This window comes from Dromaius novaehollandiae, chromosome 1 (genome assembly GCF_036370855.1).
Source record: "Dromaius novaehollandiae isolate bDroNov1 chromosome 1, bDroNov1.hap1, whole genome shotgun sequence".
NCBI classification, from domain to species: domain Eukaryota; kingdom Metazoa; phylum Chordata; class Aves; order Casuariiformes; family Dromaiidae; genus Dromaius; species Dromaius novaehollandiae.
The window spans coordinates 119,147,022-119,167,735 of record NC_088098.1 but is presented as its reverse complement, the minus strand read 5'-3'; the positions used below and the strand labels follow the sequence as shown (position 1 = coordinate 119,167,735).

Genomic DNA, 20,714 nt, shown 5'->3' with positions numbered 1-20,714 from the left:
AAGAATGTTTGATCTCTAGTTTCTACAAAAAAACAGCAGTTAGTCCATTTATACTTGTCTAATTTTAGGAACTGTATTGCTTTTTGCAATATACTTATTTTTAATATGAGAAGCTGGATTTTGATGAAGAACACTTCACACTTCACAGAATCTGTTTATGTTACAAATGCTTGTGTATTTTTTTCCAGAAGCAGGGAATATTTCTCATACTTCTGATAGTACCTGAGAATAATTTTGACAGCAGGATTTGATTCTGACTTTATAGAAATTAAAGATTGTGTATCAAGAGAGAGAAAGACAGAGAAATGGGCCAGAAGATAATTGTGTCATTTGGTTTTTATATACCTGTTTTACTCAGGTAAAGCCAGAAAAAGAAAGAGAGACTCCTTTACACTGAGGTTACCCAGTGGAGTTGGCTCCCTATTCCAAGTCACCTCCTTCAGAAGTCTTCCTACATTGACTGTTTAAAGAGCCTGAGGAAATTTAATCTGTCTAAACTAAAGTTGGCCTTTGTGAAAAAGTCTGTGTTTTGGGGAGACGGGTTCAGCCAGCTTGCAGGCAGAAATTCAAAATTAAGCCCTGTTCACTTTCTTCAGGGTTTAGTAGATTCTCTTTAAACAACCTCATGTCTCTGTTCTTCATCTTGCAATTTATTTCGGTAATCATTCGTCTGTGATAAAAAGCCAAGTATTCTGGGAAGTCCAAGAGCTAGGATTATTCACTGTCTCCTTCCAAGGCTTCCTTCCACCCTTTCTTAAGGAAAAATTGATTGACATAGTTATTTTAGAATACCTATTTTAGGAATTTTCCAAGTGCATACAAGGCCTTGACTTCACAGTAATAAAAAATAATGGTTTTCAATACAAAACACTTAACTTTTTAATCAGAGCTTGTCATGATTAAGCCTAAGGTATGTTATGACAGAAACTAGGATAGCATATTTACAGCAACTTTATTGACTTCCGTTGTTCTAATGGAGAATGTGCCAACATTTTACTCTATAGAGACTTGCCTTAACTGTTTTTGCCTGTATATTGTTCTGCTTTAGGTTCTCTTGTATGTACGACTAAGTTTGGATTCAGTTTTCTCATATATTCAGGATAAGGAAGCATTAAAAAACAAGGACCAAAATATAGCTGACTGCATTCAATGTCACTGCAGGATTAAACAAAGTATGTTCCGCATTGTCCAAAGGTTATATAAACAGTAGCGTTTTGCGTTGTGCTCAAAAAGTCAACAATGCATGTACTGTTGAACTATTACAGAGAAAGTGAATTCCAAAGCTGAGAGCTTTCTTTGTAGGATTTTACTTTGCTTGTTTTTTGTTCTTTTGATGTGCCTGTGCAAGTATTTTGACTTCCTGCATAAGGTAAAGTCACACAAAGACGCCGTGAGGACCACTAGAGACTTCATTCCTCTCTCTGTAAAATATATACAGAATATAGTAGCAGCACAAGGTTGAATATTTCTTAAGCTTGATATGGAGGGAAAGACTGGTTTAAGTGCTTTGCCCTTCCTACTGAAACAGTCAACTGTTTTAGCCACATGTTCTGGAAATCAAATTTATGTCAGAGATTCCTGTCATTGTGGATAGGCTTCTACTGTGGGTGAACATTTAAAGAAATAACAATATGTGTCTGTCATAGCAGTGATGGGTTTTTTTTCATATTGATGTCTGCTCCAAAATGTGCGGGACCAGTTTGTTCCGTGCTTACCTACAGTGCCCAATGTGTTGTTGCTGGAGGTGCATTTAGGAAGTTGACAGTGTTATTTTAGAATACCTATTTTAGTAAATTTCCAAGCGTGTACAAGGCCTTGGCTTCACAATAATAAAACAGAATGTGCCTTCATGTCCTGTTCTGGAAATGACTGCTACATATCATTCAGCTACAACTGTTAATGTTAGTGTCTGTTTCCGTCTTCTAACCTCCCTGCATTTTTCCTCCTTTTTTTCCTCTCTCTTCATCTACCCACTAAATCTCTGCTAGGATCAGATTGATATATGTGTTCTTATTACAGAGCTGAATGCTGTGGCTACGGAGAGTACAGATACTTGGGACTGCATCCTTATTTATATTGATGGTCTAGTCCAAAAATAACTTTCATGCATAGAGCTACCACAGGAGTAAAGGATGCCTTGTAAAAGTTGTCTGCTGTTTCTTCTGCAGTGGCAGGTTGTGCCTGCATTATACATACAGATACATGATACATGCACATGATACGGTTTTATTCCGCAACACATTCTTCTTCAATCCTGTTTCAATGACCAACCCCTGAGAACAGTGATTTTATGTTCTTCATTCTGTGAACCCAACTGCGTCAAATGAATCAGCTGAAATCAAATATATTAGTTTGTGCCTGTTTTGCCCTCTCGTGGCTATCCTAAAACGGGCACAGGGTCTGAAGACTGGTGTTCTAATTACTGTGTTTGTAACAGAGAAGATATACTGCTTCTCTAAGATACGATAAACCCTGAGTTAAGAGATGGCAATGCGGTGGAAGGAAGATGAGAACTTACCCTGTTGCCACATGGCAACAAGTACTTTGTCTCTTACTGTTTTGTCTTCTGGACATACTTTTCTATGACCAACAGTGGTAAGGCCACATGCAGTCGATGGGGTAGCAAACTGATTTCTATAGCAGAAACCTGAGTTCAGTTCTCTGTATTACAGCCACATACATTGTAGATACTAATATGTGTGAGGTACTGAGCTGAATGGCAGACCCCATAATCTGTCAGTACAACACTAAACCATTAAATTGTCACATTCATCCAAAATTTTTGTCCATCAGAACAGTGTTAACATTCAAAAGCAGAAGTTCAATGATTCTTTGAGACTTCAGTTATCAGAGAAGAATAATGCTGGAGATGTGCTGATGTTAACAGAAAGTATAATTTTTAGATTCAGGCTGTAACGCCAGTAATGCCAGTAATCGGGTCATATTTCTTGACAGTCTTTATATCATTTGCTGGTATGGAAAGGGGAAGAGGCACACGAGGGAGGTGGGGGGGGGAATTGTAAGATATCCAATATGTTCATGGAAAGGAATCAGCTGGTGATTGCAAAGCATTACCTCTCTACAAGCAAAAGAGAAAAAGGAGGGGAAAAAAGTTGAGAGGAAAGAAAGAAAATAAGGCACAACTGTCCATCTGAGGAGAGGCAGAGGGAGGGAAAATACTTTAGTGGTTTGTATAATCCTAGACTGGGATTGTGTAAACAGGTGTTCAACTCCTGTCTTCATCAGAGGTTTTCTTCATAACTTTCAGCAAATCATCTCACTGTCTATTTTAGTAATTTGTCTTAAAAATATGGATAATATCCAGCTTAGAGCCCTATAAATACAAAATCAGTGACTAAATTCTTAAGTTCTCAAATAGTTGAGTGATAAGGGCTGTAATAAGAAGTAGTTGAAATTCATTTTTTCCATTCCTTTGGAAATGTTCTTTCTCTGGTTGGCGTTCTACTTTGGGGACAAAAGCAGATGAAAAACAAGCACGCCTCTGTAGACTCAGAACTGGTAAGCTTTGCAATAATGATTGCTTTAACAATCGCCAAATGATTTATTCCTGGACTTCCTGCTATAAGCTGTGGAAACTGGACATCGGGTACTCCTACCTCCATGGTAAGAAGCTTAAAAGGAAGCTCAAGCGAGAGTTGTCCACCTTTAAACCACTGGCTCCTAGAAACACTGTGTCCGAGTCCACCAGGCTCTGCTTGGCAAAGTGGCTGGCAGGAAACGTGGCAGATTAAATGAAACAAACCGTGATTTGCATCAGAAGATACCTGACATTGATATGAAAAAAGAGATTTTGCTGAGTTAACACTTTTCCCAATGAGATTTCTTTCATTTGTAAACCTCTCAGCTGGTTGCTGTGTACAGATGCTTGAATTTTTCTGCTTATGGAACTTGCACCGTCGGGCTTGGGAAAGGAGGACATACCCTATTTCTTATTGCAACTCAAACCAGGAGTCTTGTAGCCATGAATACTGCATGAGAGGACGACCCCCCAAACTGGCCTTTTTAATGATTTTTGTTCTTTACACGTTGTTCAAAGCATAATTCTTTATTTCCCGCAGCATGAAAAGAGTGTGAAGAGTTTCTCTATGTGAAGAGTTAACAGTAGTTTTGCTCTGTTGTTTCCACACTAAACCGCAGTATGTACTACAAGCGTTTCTGACCGGGGATGGGCTCGTGTAAGGTGGGACGCGCAAGGACAGGCTGTTACCCGCTTCTCGGACACCGCCCCCCCGCCCCTCCGAGTCCCCACGCGCACTGGCCGTTAACCGCCCCCACCGTGGGGTGGTGTTGGTGGGGAGGGGTTTAAAGAGGGCGGGGGGGGTGAGCGGGGCCGCGAGCCAATCAGAGCGGCGGCCGCCTCACTCCTTTCTCTCTCTCGCGGGGGGGGAGGTGGCCAATGGTGTGGGCGGGGCCGGGGTCTCCCCCGGTTGCGCTCGGCGGTTGCCGGCCGTTGAGGGGGCGGGCCGGCGGCGCGGGGAGGGGAGGGGCGGCGCGGGGGCGCGCGCCATGCTGATCACGCTCTGCTATCTCTACCTATGGGCGCGCTGGGGGCCTTGCTCGGCCGCGCTCATCCGCCGCACCGTGCGCCGCCTCCACCGCTCTCGCTGCTCCTTCACTTTCTGCTGCTGCGCCGGCCCGGCGCCGCCACCGGCCCGGCAGCCGCGCAGGCAGGTGCCGCCCGAGGAGCGAGTCTGCCTGCGGATAGGGAACAAAGTCTTTTTCACGGACGAGACGCAGGTACCGCCCTAGCCGTGGGGCCGCGGCTCCGGCCGTTGGGGTGGGACGGGGCGGGACGCTCGGCGCTCGGGAGCCCGGAGCCGTTGCGGAGGGCCGCGCGCAGGGGCCGAGGTGAAGGCAGCGTCGTCGCCGGGAGCGGCCTCCGGCGTCACCGTGACAATAGCCGGGGCGGGCCAGGATGCGCTGCCGACCCCAGCTGCGGGCGTGCGCCTCCCGCCGCGGCGGGGGGCGAGTGGGGCAGTGGGTGCGCTCCGTGTCGGGGGCTAGGAGCCGCCCCTTTTGGGTGTGTAACAGTTACCTCGGCAGTGCTGAGCTGGGACTGCTGACGGAAAAACTGGCCTTGTGCAGCTTCCCGGAGGGGCTCGCTTGTAAAAGGGCTCCGTGTTGACAGCTTGGAGGGGGTAATGTGCCTGAGGTGAGGAGGGGAGTTTAAGGCGTGACGGCAGAAGTGATGGGCTGTCGTTTTACCGCCAGGTCCAATAGCGAACTTCAGGCGTGGTCTTACTCAGTCCCACTTATTTTTCCCAATTCCGCTGTCTTCCATCGTGCTTGTAACGTTGCTGTTGAGGTGAGTGCGGGTTTGAGAAGCAGGTGGAAGGTCTGCTTTTGTAAAGAGGCAAGGAGGAAGCGTGCGAAGAGTGGGTTCAGAGAGGGAGAGCAAGCCTGTCATGGGAGGGGGGACAGGAGGGTAATGATTTGGCAGCGTGGGGTGTGTTTGGCCAGGCTGTACAGGCCTCTGTCACAGCTGTAGTGATCAAGGAGAAGACATAGATAAGACTAAGGCAGTTGCCCTGGCGTAGATACCTACAGCTCTACTAACATTTCCTATCAGAACTAGTATAGTTTGTTGGCTTGGAGATAATGGGCTGAGCAGTGCTTTTATTATGTGCATATAAAGCACAGCTTTTTAAGTATGGCTATGTGTATAGGAGTTTTAAGCTAGGGGAACTTGCTGGTATTTCTCTGCTGCTAACATACTTTTAACACATATAAGGCTTTAGCTTAAAAATGCAGGCCATATTTATGCATTCAAATTTTGGTGTTAGACATTTAAAACTTAGTTGAATCTGTAGTGGAGTCCAAGTTTGGTTTTTAGGTATGGAGAATTGCATGCTTCTCTCAATAAAAAAAATGTTGCTTTAACTGAGGGAAACATGACATGAAAAACAAGATCTGAAAACCACTTTCTCGCAAGTGCATGGTGAGATAGGGTGGGGTGAGGCCATGATGGACCTTGACAATGAAAAATGCTGCACTTGAAACTTACTTTCGGTTTTACTTTGTGAGAAGTGAAGCTAAAGAAAGCTTGCTTCAAACTGTTCAGATTTAGAAATAGGACTCCTCTATCTGTTGCTCCACCCCTGCAAATCACTACAAATATTCTGAACTGAGATTTAAATTAATGTCAGATTTGTCTGTTCACTAAATACTGGAATTAGAGTGTGGAGAAGAATTATCCTGAGCTCTCCTTTTTGATAGTGTTTAAATTTATATGTGTGTTTGTGGGAATTATTTCAGTTGTTGCCCATTTTACTTAAGTGAGCATGACAAATGTATTTATGGAGCATATTGTTGACTAAGATGCCACTTCAAAAAACTGAAAAGCTTTTCATCAATTGTGTGGATAAAGAGGGCATTTTTCAGTGCAATAAAATTAGACCACAAATAGTGATGGAATTGGTTTATAAAATAGTCTTTTTGCTGTCTAATGAGCAAATTACTTCATACTTTTTCAAAAAGATGAGAAAGATGAGAATCTCTAACAGAAGAGTTAAATACTTTATTGGAATATGAATGTGCTATAGTCAGCTCTTTAAAAAAAATGTCTGTGTGATATATATGTGTGTGTTCAGAGGAGTTCTGTGTGATATATATGTGTGTGTTCAGAGGAGTTCTGTGTAAATTGTTCTGGATTATTGTTTTGTAAATCATACTGCAACTGATCAGTGCTGTTCTTTGCTCCACTTCTGCTTGTTTTGAAAATGTATCTGCTCCTCTTTCCTTGCCCACTAAGCATTTTTTTCCCCTGTCTGCAATGTTGTTCATGCAGGCTGGCTTTATAAACTTGTCAGTTTAGTTGTGTTTATGGGAATTGGGAAACCCTCTAGGGAACCATATTGTGGCTTGAAGTTTGGCATAAAGTCATGTCAAATGACATGACAAACAAGCCTTTCATTCAAAATGTTTTTATCTCCTAAATATATGTATTTAATGTTATTGTTTGTATTTGATTCTCATAAGTTCCTGTGAAAGATGGCTACCAATTCAGGTGTAAAACTCTCAGAACAAGGTTTGCATGTTGGTAGTGGATTGCATTTCTATGCATATATCTGTATATATTTGTACTGCATCTCTCTATATTCCCTAACCTGGTGTTAAGGAATAGCAAACTGAAACTGTCTGGAGGTAGCTGCTTAGCACAATTTCTATAAAACTTGCTTAGCATGAGTAGCTAAATTTGCTGAAGTCTTAGGCCACACTTAGATAAAATAATGAACTTTTACTTAGTCCAGTAATAAAAGGGCCTCAGAGCTGGTTCCAGCTGGGAAGATAAGGAAGTTACAAGCAGTCTGCATTCCTGTGTCTCACACTCCGAAAGAGGGAGGATGTCAAGGCTTTGAAATAAGACTAGTGCAGGGTATTAGGACCTTGAGGGGCAAAACCTTAGCTCACTGCTGGGGCAGTGTTAATTGTTATGATTTAGAATCACCTCCTCTTCCTCCTCAGGACCTTGAGAGAAAACAGTAAGACCCAACAAAAATAAAGGTACAACCGTCAGCAGAGACCGCAAAAAATAAAGATAAGGAGAAAAACAGCTTACCTAGGAACAACGATGAGATCCAATGAGGAGCAGGAGACCCCAGACCTAAAAATTACTATTGATCTAACTACCACGTGAGGGGTGGGAAACTTAAGTTGAAAAAACTGTAATTGCCCAGGATTTGTTTATGTTAGGGTCCCTCTTTGGAGGCACCCAGCTCAAGCTGTAATCACTGCATGCGTGTAACTAAAATTTAATTACTTAATTTGCTTTGATTTGGCTCTGAACTTTTCTGCGGGAACCTAGGGTCGGGCCCTGTTATGGTGGCTGACAAGCCTAATTTCCATAACACCTGGCACCTAGCATCCCAGTAAACTTCAGTCCATGTAGTGAAGAGCATCTGTGTTAGCTGATCAAATTGTACTTTTTTTTTCTTGCAGGTTAATCTATTTATCCAAACACTTTCCAAAGACACCTATTTAACTTAAGTATGCTCAAGTATTTTTTTTTTTTTTTTAAACCTTGATACTCAGTAGTGTGACAATACGAAGGCTCTGTCCTAACTGCATTAAAGTTAGAGATAGCATCAGTGCAGAACTCTCTTGCTGCTTCATCCATGAACATTATGAAAAGAAAATAAGTTATAGTTTTCCAGATTCTTGGAAGTTAGTTAAGCTACTTTGCTTTTGGAGTAGGTGTAACTGCATCTGGACTGTGATCAGTAACTTCCTTAAGATAAGATACCAGCAAGTCATAAATGGAGACCTCAACAGGTTTTGTTTGACCTTTCTTCAAATTGGGTGCTTAAGATAATTCATGAGTTCAGCTGAGTTGACTTGCTATGGAAAACAGCCGTTTGCTCTGTCACAGCTTCTGTGCTCAGTAAAGTTGGTTGGATTGGCAAGCTATTCCATTACATCCCTTTTAATTTTACTTATGTAAGCAAGATATAATATTGTGCTGTTTCCATTTAGATATGGACAAGTGTACGCGCACTTGGTATGTAATAGGGAAATTCTCTCTGCAGAAAACTTCTGAAGGCTGACAAAGCATGCATTGATTTGACTTGTCTCTAGTATAGTAGTATGAAAAAAATCTGTTTCTTCTCATGTTTGCCACTTTTAAAGTATGGCAGAAAAATTAAGTTCCATGCAATATCTGGATAAAATCTAATGCAGTATGATATGAAAACAGATTATATATTTAGAAATTCTTTTAGAAGAACATTTAACCTGTTCTTTGGTCTGCTGATGCCAGCTATTTAGCTTTATTTACTCCTAGATGAGAATCAGAGAAGAAACAATTTTTATCATTTAATGAAGAAAACCATTTACCCAGTGACTGGCTGACTGGATAGACTACCTTAAGGACAAACTTATTTTTCTGAATAATTTGTTTTATTTTAACTCTAATCTCAGAGTTGCATACTGAATGAATAATTTAGGCTCTAAGACATGAGGACATGCATATGTTATTCTAAAATAATGTACCCTCTCTATTTCAGGCCATTTTTTTTTAAGATTATAAATTAATCCTGAGGCTGTATGTGTCCACAAAATATAACTATCTGTATGTAACAGGCTTTGCAAAAAAGTCCTGAAACTTTGCAAGTTAGGTAAATTAGATATCCTGAAAATTAGACATGTATAATATATGGCCATTGAGTCACTTGTGACTTGCAAAGTGCAAGGCAGGCGGGTTTAGAGACAGTATATATTATTTAACCTGGGGCTATATGTTTCTTAAAGGCTTGCTATCCAACTATATTGAAAACCCGTTCTAACTGCTAGCCAGTTAGAGGAGGGCTGTATTGACTGGCCACGTGTGTTGTGACTGCTTTCTTAGTCCCTGCCAAGGAGCAGACGGTGCCCTTCAGCTGCCAGGGATAAAGAGAGAAGCAACAGGGGCACTGGTTTGTGTAATGAGAGGAAAGAGGGGGAAAGGAAGGAGGAGGAGTCAGGGTAGACTGCAGTGAATGGGAGAGGAAGATCGGATTGAATGAGACATGCTGCCAATGGCACAGTCCAATGTTAAAATGGCTTGCAAAAGCGCACAGTGGCTTTCAGTGGCCCACTCAGTTGTGCGCTTCTTTGGTAAAGCTCGTGTCTGAATTATCAGGGAAACTCAGGTTGTCATTTTTAATTTTACTTTTGACGCGTTTGTTAATGGTCCAGACACTTACCCCTTTTTACCTCATGGGAAGTGTGAAGTGGTAGAGACTATTCATTTAAGGTTGAAGGGTCAGCTTTGAAGTTAAGCTGGGAATGATTTGAACATGAATTATTAAATCAGACTTTCTATATAGTTACTTTTTTTTCTTTCTTGCTTCTTTCAGTCCCTTGATGATTTAAACAGATGGAGTCTACTTCTCATTTCTCCTTTTATATATCCTGATAAGTTACTTGAAGCAGAACATATAGCTTTTGTGACAGAAAGCATTTCAGCTCAAACAGATAACTTGCAGAAAATACCTGGCTGTTCAAAAGAGGTAAGCAGCTCAGTTTTTCTTGCATAGAAAGTAGTACTGGTAAGTCATTTAGTAGATATAACTCGTGTTTCTTTCTTTCTTTTTTTTTTTTTAAAAAAAAAAAAGCTTGAAGGAAAAATGTCGATGGTAGATAGATTAGGTATATTTGTAATTGCTACTAAGAATAAGAATGAAAACTGTATGGTACTATCAAGACTAATGCAATCATTAAAAACGACTTGATCACTGTTACAACTAATGGTTTTATATTATGCTTCAGATAAAGTCATAGCCATTTTATTGAGGTCTTTTATTAGTAGTAGTGCACTTCTGTGGCCATGGACAGAAATGGCAGAATTCCACTGTCACCTTGGGTGAGGCATGTGTGGTTAGATGTGCTGAAGAGATAAAACGGAGCATGAGTGCTGCCATTCTAAGTCAGATCAGAAGTCCATTTATCTTGGTATCCTGTCTGACCGTGGCTAAAGCAAATACCTCAGTAAGGATATACAAAGCAAGTATATGTGATGCTTTCCAAAGTACTCTCCAAGCCTCCAATTCTGCCATTGTGGAAAGTTGTAATTGAAATAAAAACCACTCTTGGAAACTTCCTTTCCTCATGATTTTTAAGTACAAGTTCGGAATTACACATTTTGGATAATTTTTGTCAAAGTCTGTAGAAGTAAGATGAAAATCAAGCTTTTAATCTCTCTTTACTTTTCAGTAAAATTAGGTGGGAGAATAGCAGTACTTCTTGTTTAGAATTTTATAAATTGTTTGACTTTTAATGCATAACACTTAAAGTTTTGAGGCATCCAAGGATATAAATCAACTAGTACTGGAAATGTTATGGCAGGTATGCTTTCAAAATATATCTCTTAGATACTTAAACTAAAAAGTGCCTTTTTCATTAGTATACTAAAAGCGCAAAGACATGGATTTAAAAGATGATACTATAGAACTTCGAATTACTGAATATATAACATCTCTAAACAGATCATGCATAAACAGCAGTGTCCAGACCCTATCAAAACCTACTATGAACTTGAGATAATCTCTCCCTCACCCTCCTTCCCCCTCCCTTCCCCCCCCCCCCCCCCCCCCCCCCCCGGTCTTTGCTCTTCATACAACTGTTTCCTCATGTGAGGAGTGTTTGCTGCCTAGGTGCTCAGCTCGGATACAAGTATGAAGGGAGAGAAAAGTTGTAACACAAAGCAAAAGATAAAACTTTGGAGGGAGGAAGATTATTGCATGTGTTACAGTTTTCTTGAAATCCTTTCTAAGGCAGTCAGTTGTTGTCTGCACAGTATGCTGTCCTTTGCAGAGAAGACAGGATGCACCTCATTTCCTAGCAGAAAGAGGAGAAATGGGAATACATACTAGGACACGTCTGGGCATGCAGCAGTAAAATATCTGGCCTGGTCACTGGGGTACCATAAAATCGACAGAGTCCTTCATTAAACAGTCCGTGCCACAGGTTAGGATCACCATCTGGAGGAGGCCGATAAGGTATCTTCCTGCGGGATCACTGCTTAGCACTCCACAGGGCCATCTGTCATTCTTGCTTTTTGGCACTGGGTTTCTAGCTCCCCTCTGGAGTAAGGAAAGCCTGTCACATCTGCAAGTGGCTGCAGCCTTTCAGCTCCCCTTGGTGAGGAACCTGCGTTTTTCAGGCAACCTGTTCTGAGAGATGAACCAGGAGTCTTCTGCTGGAGCACAACAAACGTTGCCTGAGAAGCAGAGCAGCTGGTATATAGACTTGCGCAGTTTTGAGGGTAGGTTCAGAAGGACAGTTTTGGAATGGGCACAATTCCAGATTTATATCTTTAACCTAATTTTTGTACCTTCACCTTCCACATAGGCCTCCGGCTCAAGAACTGGAGGGTGTTTCTGGAATGTGGTCTTTCTTCTCTAGAGGAGGGATGTCAATTCAAAGTGCTGCATCATGCAAATTCATTGCCTCCACAAAGATCAGAAGGCTTGTGAGGACTGGAGGCACTGGGAGTCTGCTGAGAGCCTTGAGATCTTTTTTTACTTAAGTCTTCTGACCCTGGACCTAGGTGGCATCATATTTCCTTGGAGCACCCAGGAAGTGTCCACACTAGCTGGTTTGTAGATGCTTTTGTTGCCTTTGACGTAAGACTGTGGAATCCATCCAGGTGGGCCCTGCTTCTGGGAGATAGAACTAGATAGGATACCTGTTGTTGTGCTCTCTACATTGTCGCAGGGTGCACCTGGAGAGTGCTGAGCCAACTCAGGCAGAAGGCTAAGGGAGGTTTTCTGGCAGCAGAGAGATCCACAGGAGCAACATGTGCATTGGTGCTCTGGTTTGCTGTTCTTTGGATTTTGTTATTTAGTAGAGTTTTACTGGTCTTGTTGGCTTTGTTTGGGTTTCCTTTAGAATGGGAAGTGCCTGCATTCTTCTGCAGACATTGATAATGAATTTGATTTATCAAGCTCAAAGGCAATAGTCCAGACTAAAGACCAAATTGAAGAAGAAAAGGACTGCTGGTTTTTTGTTCATTGTTTTTTCTGTGTACATGTATCTTCTAGAGAAATGCCTTTAATTCTCAGCTAACTCTGGCAGCCAGATGTCAGCGTAGACAGTGTAGAAACAGACAACTCTTGTGACCTAAGATGATTTCTAGGTGGAAAAGCTATTCTTTGTAGAGCTATCGGTGATTGTGCCACTTTCTTTGAAACCGAGCTGGTCCTGGAAAACAAGACTATAAGTAATTTCTTATCTCTTAGTAACTGCTGGCCTTTCATTCTGTATTCTGACATAATTTTGATGAAGGCCTCTAGTTCTGGTAGGAAAGCTTGGGCTCTTTGGAAATATTCAGGATTTGGGTTCTGTTGTGAAGCAGATGGTCCTTGGGGTGTTGCATGAGATGGATTCCAGGCCCTGTGTCTTGGCAATAGCCTTATTTTGTGAGGCTTTTTTGTGTATTCACTTTGCACTAGACAGCAACAACTACATTTTACTTGATAGCATATCTGATGTTTTATTTGGTGCCGTTAAATAAAAGCTCAGAGCACCAATATTTCCTCTCTGCAGTTTTCAGGTGAGACACGGGTGTTACCTGCCTGTGCCTGTTTGCTGGATAAGAGAGTATATCTAAATATGGAACAAGTCCATTACCTTCCACCAGAGAGAGTAGCCCAAAGTCATATGCCAGGGAAAATAGAGGGGAGTGTAGAAGGCCTGGATCAAGGGACATGCTGTGGAGAAGAAGAAATAAAGGTCCTCATGAAGATGTTATCAGCATGCTCTAAGAATGGTTGTCCTCTGGACTTCTGGGCAAAGAGACATGGCAACAGCATAGTGGTTGGAAAAATGCTGCTCAGGAATGGTTGTGTGTGTGCAGGTATGTATTATGGGGCTTAGAAGAAGTGCTCCTGGTCTGATACAGACTGATGTGGGGGAGCCCCATGCAGGTTGTGGCCAAGTGTTGCATATGTCATAGCCTAGATGTCCTCTGAGTGTTAGAGGAGAGGGGAATGACTGTCTTCTTCCCCATGTCTGCATTGAGGCTTTTCTTTGCTTCACTTTGGTTGCACCCATATGACAAAAGAATGGGGGGAAAGGGGAACAGAACAAGTTTTTTGGCCTATAAGGAGGCATTTTTGACTCCACCATAACCAACATCAGTGAAACTAGAGCTGCCAGAGCACGTGTTTTATGTGCAGCTGGTAAGATTTGAGAGTGAAGATGTATTTGGTTTTGGTTCTATCCTCAGAAACACAACACTATCAGAGTAGAATGTAATTACTAACACTCTATTTCAGTCCCTTATCTTGTGAATGTTAATACACTGCTGTGGGAATAGATGGGCAGGTTAGGGTAAGAGGAAGAAGCCAGAATCTTGTATCATACATCTAATTGCCATGTCTGCTACTTGGGATCATTAATTGCCAACTGTATGCAGCAGGCCCTCAGAGTATTATACCTTATTATTCCAACTGTGGACTTTCCATTCCATCTGTGGGTGTTGTATCAGTAGTCCAAACACAGGTGGGAGTTTCTTCCCTCAGGAAAGCAATGGTGCTGTCCAGGACATCTCAAGTCAGCTAAGGTCATTTTGGCTGACATGGGTCACAGACTTCCACAGTGACAGTAGCCATGGTTGCCTGGCTGATGCTCCACTACTGTAACACAAATCTATAGGGGTCTGGTACAGCTGTCTTCCAGAAGATAGTTGTGTGTTGTGTGAACTTCATGAGAGTAGTTTGGTGATGATGGCATCAAAGCATTGGAGTTGCTCCATGGAAATTGTGCTGTGTCTCCCTATATTTAGAACACGTTATGTGGGGAGATTCTGTCCTGCTTCAGAACTGGTAAGAAGCAGAAATGCATGCTGTAACTTCAGAGCTGGTATTTGGTTGTGGCACTGTGCCATGGAGATGACCTTTCACGTGCCGGAATTAGAAACTCACTGTTTTTGCTCTCACCAAAGAGTGGTCATTATGTGAGGCCAGGACCTGAGTGATACATCCAGCCTAAATTTGAGTCCTGGCTTTCACCAATTGTCTGTCCTGGTGTGGCTGGTTTGAAGCTAGCACTTGCTCTTATGTTACAGAGTTGGGAGTTTAGCCCCTAAGTTAAAGCATACAGCTGACGTTGTGGCAAATGCCAAGATACTGCCCACATGCTGCTCTCTTTTTATCTTTTTGAAATAAGTTTGATTGCGAAGGATAGGAATAGGTGTTGAATTGGAAGGTACCTAGCCAGTTTTGTTGTTAGGTATCCAGTTAGGCCACCAGTATGAGTAGGGATTGGATGCTCTCATCTGGGCTGTACTAATCAGAGACTGTTTTTGCTAGTGACTTAGAGAGTAGATGTGGCCATTAGGGTTGTGTGAAATCTGAGTTTCTTTGAACTTATTCAAAGGAAAAAGATTTTTGGATATTACGTATGCTATTTACTGCAGTAGATTAAAAGGTAAATTTAGCTGATTTTCTTATAAGTTATGAACAAGTAAAATGTCCAAGAGCTCACCCTCATTTTATATACTCAAAATATGTACTTTTATTACTGTATTTAATCAGTGTGTTGTGTGTAGTGATAAGCAGCTGAACTTCATGAAAATAGTTTAGTGATGATGGCATCAAAGCATTGGAGTTGCTATATGGAAATTGCACTGTGTTTCCCTATATTTAGAACACGTTACATGAGGAAGTCTAAGTTTTTCTCAGGTCATGGAAACAGGTGATGCTTCATTGGCTCTAAAAACACATTCACAGGAGAACAATTATATTTTGTATTGTATAGAGGACAAGGGCTGTGGAAATAAAACAGTAAGTACTCCTTTTCAGCTATGAATCTGCAGACAGGTATGTAGTCTTTAATTAACATGTCAGCCATTCAAAACTCTTTTCTTTTTGTCTTGTTGTGGCTTTTATAATTAAACCTGCTATTTGTTCTTCAAGCCAATGGAGTTTAGTTTGGGCTTAACAAACCTGCTCTGAAGGGAAAAACCCAAGTGTGTCACTTTTGTAATGATTCTTTTCTGCTTACCTGGAGAACATAATTTTTGATGTAGATAAGTAACTTGAATCTTTTACGTTTTTAGTTAATGCTTCTGACATTAAATTAGTCAGTGTGTACTTCTTAAAATTCTAGTAATTTACTTTTGCTGTTTGTATCAGTATTCTTTTAAGAATGTGTGTTGAAAGCCATGTCTTAGAAACAGAAAAGCAAATAAAGAGTTTACTTTCAGAGCATCATAATGCTTTCATGCGATTTTGTATGTGTTACTTGAAGCTTTTATGGCCTTGATCTTTGGGAAAGAAGTGCTTGTACTCCCACTTTCCTTTCCAATGCTCAGTTTAGGTGTTGCTTTGCTTACTTCTCTCAGGACAGAATGAAAATCAACTCTTGTGGCCGGTGCTGTTTGCTGCATGACCCTTCCTGAGTAGTGGTCTTAAAAACTATTTTGGTTGTATTCAGTCTCATAGATTGACATTTGTAATCATGAAGGATGCACTTTTGTGTAGAAGGAACTGTGAACTTAAATTTGTATCTCTAGCTGAGATGTTTTGTTCAGTGATACTATTAATTGTATTAGTTATCTTAAACACATCAAACATCATAGAAACAAATCTTAAAAGTAGTTCTGCCAATTTAGTATTCTGTAATGCTAGTAAGTATGCTTTTTTTTTTCTTTTTTTAATGACTCAGTCTTTAAAAATATTTCTGATCTAATCTTTAAAATTACTTCTGCTGTTAAACAAACCAAATAGCAAAACTGGCAAAATTCAGTGTCCCTGTACTGGCTCTGCCTTTGTATAAGCTTGCTTGTTTGTTTTTGTGCATCATGCAGATTCATAATACTGATAGTATTTTTGATTTTTTTGGGGTAACATTTTCAGTCTGAAAAACATGCATATGTTTTACTCTTAGGTTGTGAAGTGGTCAGACTATTGCTCCCCTTTGGCCTATAAACCTGGTGAGCCTTATAAATTAATTGCTGAAGCAAGCATAGATAACTTCAGTAACCTTGGAATAGCATTCATGGAAGACAGGCTTCAAATGGATAATGGAATGGTGCCACATAAGATTGTTTGTAAGTATCTTCACAAATCATTTTTAATGGCAGAATGTGTTTTGTTTTATAGTTATTCTAGGATTGTGCATAAAATGTTTACATCTACCCAAATAAACATGCTTTTGTTTTGGTACAGTGTTGTTTTCCTGTTGTCATTCTAGGCAGTTCATCACTCTGTCATGTTATTGCATTTTAAACTTAAAACTGCCAAACGCAGAGAGTCTTGAAAAGTCAGACCACTTCTTTAGTGAATTTCTCTTTACAGAGCATGTCACAAATGCAACATCAGAAATAACAGGAAAAACAGTTCAACAGATCTTGGAATTTTTTTTTTTCCTTTTTGTTAATGCTCAATAGCTGCTGCCAATGCTATGATATTAATTAACTTTAGTATGATGAGATTCCCTCAATACCCAAGATACTGTATCATCCTTTTGCCAGTATGTAAGTGTGTGAACACAAAGATGAAGATAGAAAGTACTGTCTCTGTAAGTTGTGCATGTAAGTCTGTTAAATCAACTGATCTACTTGCAAAAATTAGAAGAGGTTTTGGGCAAATGTTCTCTTTTCAGATGTGAAATAAAAGTATCTTCAAAGCTAAACAGGTTGAGAATGACTGCTTAGAGTTTAACTTGATTGTGTTAACCTGTTAGCTCACTGACAGAAAAGCTAACATATTTTCTGGACAGAAGGAGAGGGATAATCAGAGGAGAGAGGGAAGGTGTCATTGCTAATTGAATTTTGAATTTTTGGTGGATGGTTTACTTGTTTAGAAGGTAATTTTATTTAAATCAAAACTGTTAGCAGTTTTGGTCTCATTAGCTTAATAGTGTCAGCTAGGAGGGGAGAGAGTTCATGACCAATCCCACAAAACTGGAGGAGAAAGAAATGGTATAGTGGCTCCATTTGTAACACTCTTCTTGAGTGGAATTATTGTCTGGGCTATGGGAAATTCAAGGTTCAGCTCCCAGACCTTCATGAGATTTGAATTTCTTTTTTCCTGCACCATTTTAAGAGTGCCATAGTATGCAGTCTGTCGGATATTGTGGAGTAGTGGGCTGTAATGGGGTAGATCCACATTACGCTCTCTTCAGTGCTAGTCCTGTTTGTTGCCTGCCTAGTCGTATCTCCTTGGTTGTGCTAATAAAAGTGTGGAGTCATGAGGTGTACTTGAGAATAAAAAAGTGATTTGTGCTTCCCCACCCCTCAAAAGACCTTTTCTCTCTCTTGTCTGTCTGTCTTTCCTTTAAGTGTGGTTCATAATGCATTGCCACAACCAAAGAATTATAGCTAAGGCAGGAACAATTAGCTAGGGTGTAGGAGGGTAGGAGTATGCTCCCAACTGTGTCTGAGATAAAACTTGGTCTTCTCTTGATGGTGTTCTGCAAAAATAAATGTTCACACAGGCAGGGAATGGAAGCCAGTATCCCAAAAGTCATGGAGGCTCATTCGCTCCATAGAGTGCTTTTTGGCTCAGTTTGTTTCAGGTGCTGTGTGTGTGCTAAAGCTGCTCCAGGAGAACTGGAGGCTGGTGGAATCCTCTTGATGGGTATGTAGGCTGGTAGCTGAGAAATTTTCCTGGCATATGAGAAATCATGCTTCAAATTTCTGCTTCAAATGAGGTGAAGGGAATATAGTTTCAAGGGAATTCAAGTGTTCTTTAGTGAGGAAAGTGGCTGAACTTGGATCGAGTATGCTGTATGCTGGCTGACTCTTTTGTTAATCTAGTTTCTCATTGAATTTCTTTGAGAAACCCGAAACAAAAATTTGACATATAGAATACTTACTTGGCCTTGTGGGAGTAGAGAGGAATTCAATCAAATGTTACTTACTTTGGTTTGGAATATTTCTGTGGTTCAGCAGGTGGAAAAAAATAATTATTTACCCTATGAAGAATAATTTTTCTCTCCTTGTCTTTAGTTTGCTCTCTAAATTTTACACTGACAGTAATTGTCTTTGACTTTCTTGCCTCATTTGGACTTTCCAGAAATATATTATCTTTATATTTATTTATTTAGTTAGTTATTTTTAAGCAATTGCTTTTTGTCCCTTGGGGTCTTAGCTCACATGTCTTGATATGGAAAGGTATGTCTCCTTCTGTGCAGACTGAAAACAGTTCAGATTTTTCCCCTGCCTTTTCTTACTTGTGCCAAACTTTTATTTTGCTGCCTTTAGTAATGCCAAAGACATCGTTCAGTGTTTCCATCTTACTCATTATCATCACTTTAATAGCTTATTTCAAAATAGTTAATTTCAAAATAGCAGCATGCAATTTTCTACCTTGCATTCCTTAAGAGGCCAGTATTTTTCCATAAGTGCTTCCCTTGCTTTCCGTCCTTTGTGAGTCACAGAGGCACGGGCAAAATCACCGAAGCTGACACACTTAAAAGTGACACATTTAGAAGATAGCAGAACAATGGTCTATGGATAGGAAAGTAAGGAGGCTAAGCCAGGATGGCACACAGCAGCTTTTTTGTTTTATTTTTGTGCAAATATGTGTGCATTCACAATAAGCCTTAGAATTTATGCTTAAACATTCTCTGCAAAAATTGAGTGTTGTTCTCTCAGCAAGGCATTCCTGAAACAAAAAGAGTTATTAGTAAGTGGCTTGTGTTACGAGTGTGAATTTATTATATTCTTGAGAGTAGTAGTTTTTAGTGTGTCAAATTAGTGAATTTTTAGTATTATAGATGACTTACTCTGAAATTAAACCTAAATCCAGCTGGCATGCTAAGACAATGATATTCATCATACCTCTTTTGATATAATTTTTCTAACCCCTCTTTATCATTCTTGACTCTTCCAGCTGTCCATTTACAGGAATCTACTCTGAAGGAGTTGGGGCAGGTGGCACCATCTGTAAAAGAGGAAAGAAACGTAAGCAGTACACAGATGAATGAAACAACTCCTGCTGCTACTTTTGGGACTACTGTTAAATCAGGATTAGAAATAGCTGCAAGTCCAGGTGATCCAGAGTCAGAAGAGGAGAAATCCAAGCTAGAAAAAGAAAGCAAGCATGAAGATGAATCCAGCAGTCTATCTGACAAAGAGATAGGTCCTGGAGAACATCATCACTTGCATCTTTCCAGCTGTCGTGAATGTTTGCAACTTGAAAACAGTACTATTGAATCAGTCAGATTTGCCTCTGCAGAAAACATTCCTGAACTTTCTGATGATTGCAGTAGCAAACTGGAAGAGAAAAATGATAACTATACAGCAAGAGAAGTAAAAAGAATAAACCTTGCTGGAAAGCCCCCTAACATCTTGATTTATGTTGGCTCTGAAGCTTCAAAAGTGGAATTTGAGCAGGTAAAATCAATCCTTCAGGAATGCATTGATAGAGACAACTACACGATCTACCAGCTGCATGAGGAGCAAGTTCTGAAAGCTCCATGGATTGATAATGCACTGCTGCTGGTCATTGCCACAGAGGAGCCTATTTCTGAGGAAAATCACCAACAGTTTATGAAGTTTTTATCTAAAGGTGGAAAGATTTTAGGATTTTCTTCCTCTTTTACGTTTGATGGTATTCAAATAAAGAGAAAGAACAAGCTGAAGAAGATTGTTCATGAATTAGTGGTCTCTCAGCTGGACAACACTGAAATTAAGTTAGATTTTTTGATCAGTGGCTGCATTTTTGAGGAAGTGATGAAGGAAAATATCGGCAAAGTAAAGCCATTGAGTCGCTTAAGTAATGCTGATAGAGATATAGTTATTGTTCATCTGCCTTATGGAGACAGTGGGGGAGAAGCCATTCTTTGTCAGGTACTGTGTATGAGGAAGCATTACTTTGCTTATTGCTATACTATGTCGCGATATACTTAAAAAAAATCACTTGTGCCTGTTGCATACTTCTTGGGATGCTTGTGAGGGGATGAAATGAGATTGATATCTTGGTGAACATATGAGGAATCTGAATGCAGAACAGTTTTCACTTTTCACTTTCCTCAGGAAGCTTAAAGAGAGGGAGAGAATGTCCATGCTGCTCCAGTTCTGTGTTTTTACCATGTAGCCACCTGCATGTAGATCTTACAGCATCACAGTGCATGGCAGAGAGAGCAGAGGTACATAGTAAATGAGCATCTGCAAGATGAGAGCTATCCTTTTCTGCCTGCTAAGGGTTGCTCCGTGATACAGCTGTGCACTTACAGACTTTAGGAATTGGAAGCTGGAAGGGCTG

At 40.6% G+C, this 20,714-nt stretch overlaps 1 protein-coding gene and 1 long non-coding RNA gene across 6 annotated transcripts in view; one reads left to right on the top strand and one right to left on the bottom strand.

The window, feature by feature from the left end:
• Positions 1 to 3,987: 3,987 nt before the first annotated feature.
• On the bottom strand, positions 3,988 to 5,221 carry LOC135330630 (uncharacterized). The gene is made up of 2 exons (XR_010392611.1): positions 5,057 to 5,221; positions 3,988 to 4,716 (listed from the first exon to the last, which is right to left on the bottom strand). It is a non-coding gene; the product is annotated as an uncharacterized LOC135330630 (long non-coding RNA).
• HLCS (holocarboxylase synthetase) overlaps positions 4,528 to 20,714 on the top strand; it is a 129,475-nt gene continuing 113,288 nt past the window's right edge. The window contains exons 1-5 of one of the 5 annotated variants that reach the window (XM_026121481.2): positions 4,679 to 4,758; positions 5,233 to 5,326; positions 9,855 to 10,007; positions 16,390 to 16,552; positions 19,341 to 20,299. In XM_026121481.2, the coding sequence (XP_025977266.1) occupies positions 16,501 to 16,552; positions 19,341 to 20,299 (1,011 nt within the window). In that variant the 5' untranslated portion in view covers positions 4,679 to 4,758; positions 5,233 to 5,326; positions 9,855 to 10,007; positions 16,390 to 16,500. Of the gene's footprint in view, positions 4,759 to 4,847; positions 4,870 to 5,232; positions 5,327 to 9,854; positions 10,008 to 16,389; positions 16,553 to 19,340; positions 20,300 to 20,714 lie in introns of those variants that run through there. The other 4 variants (XM_026121480.2, XM_064524797.1, XM_064524777.1 and 1 more) reach the window with 4 other exon arrangements.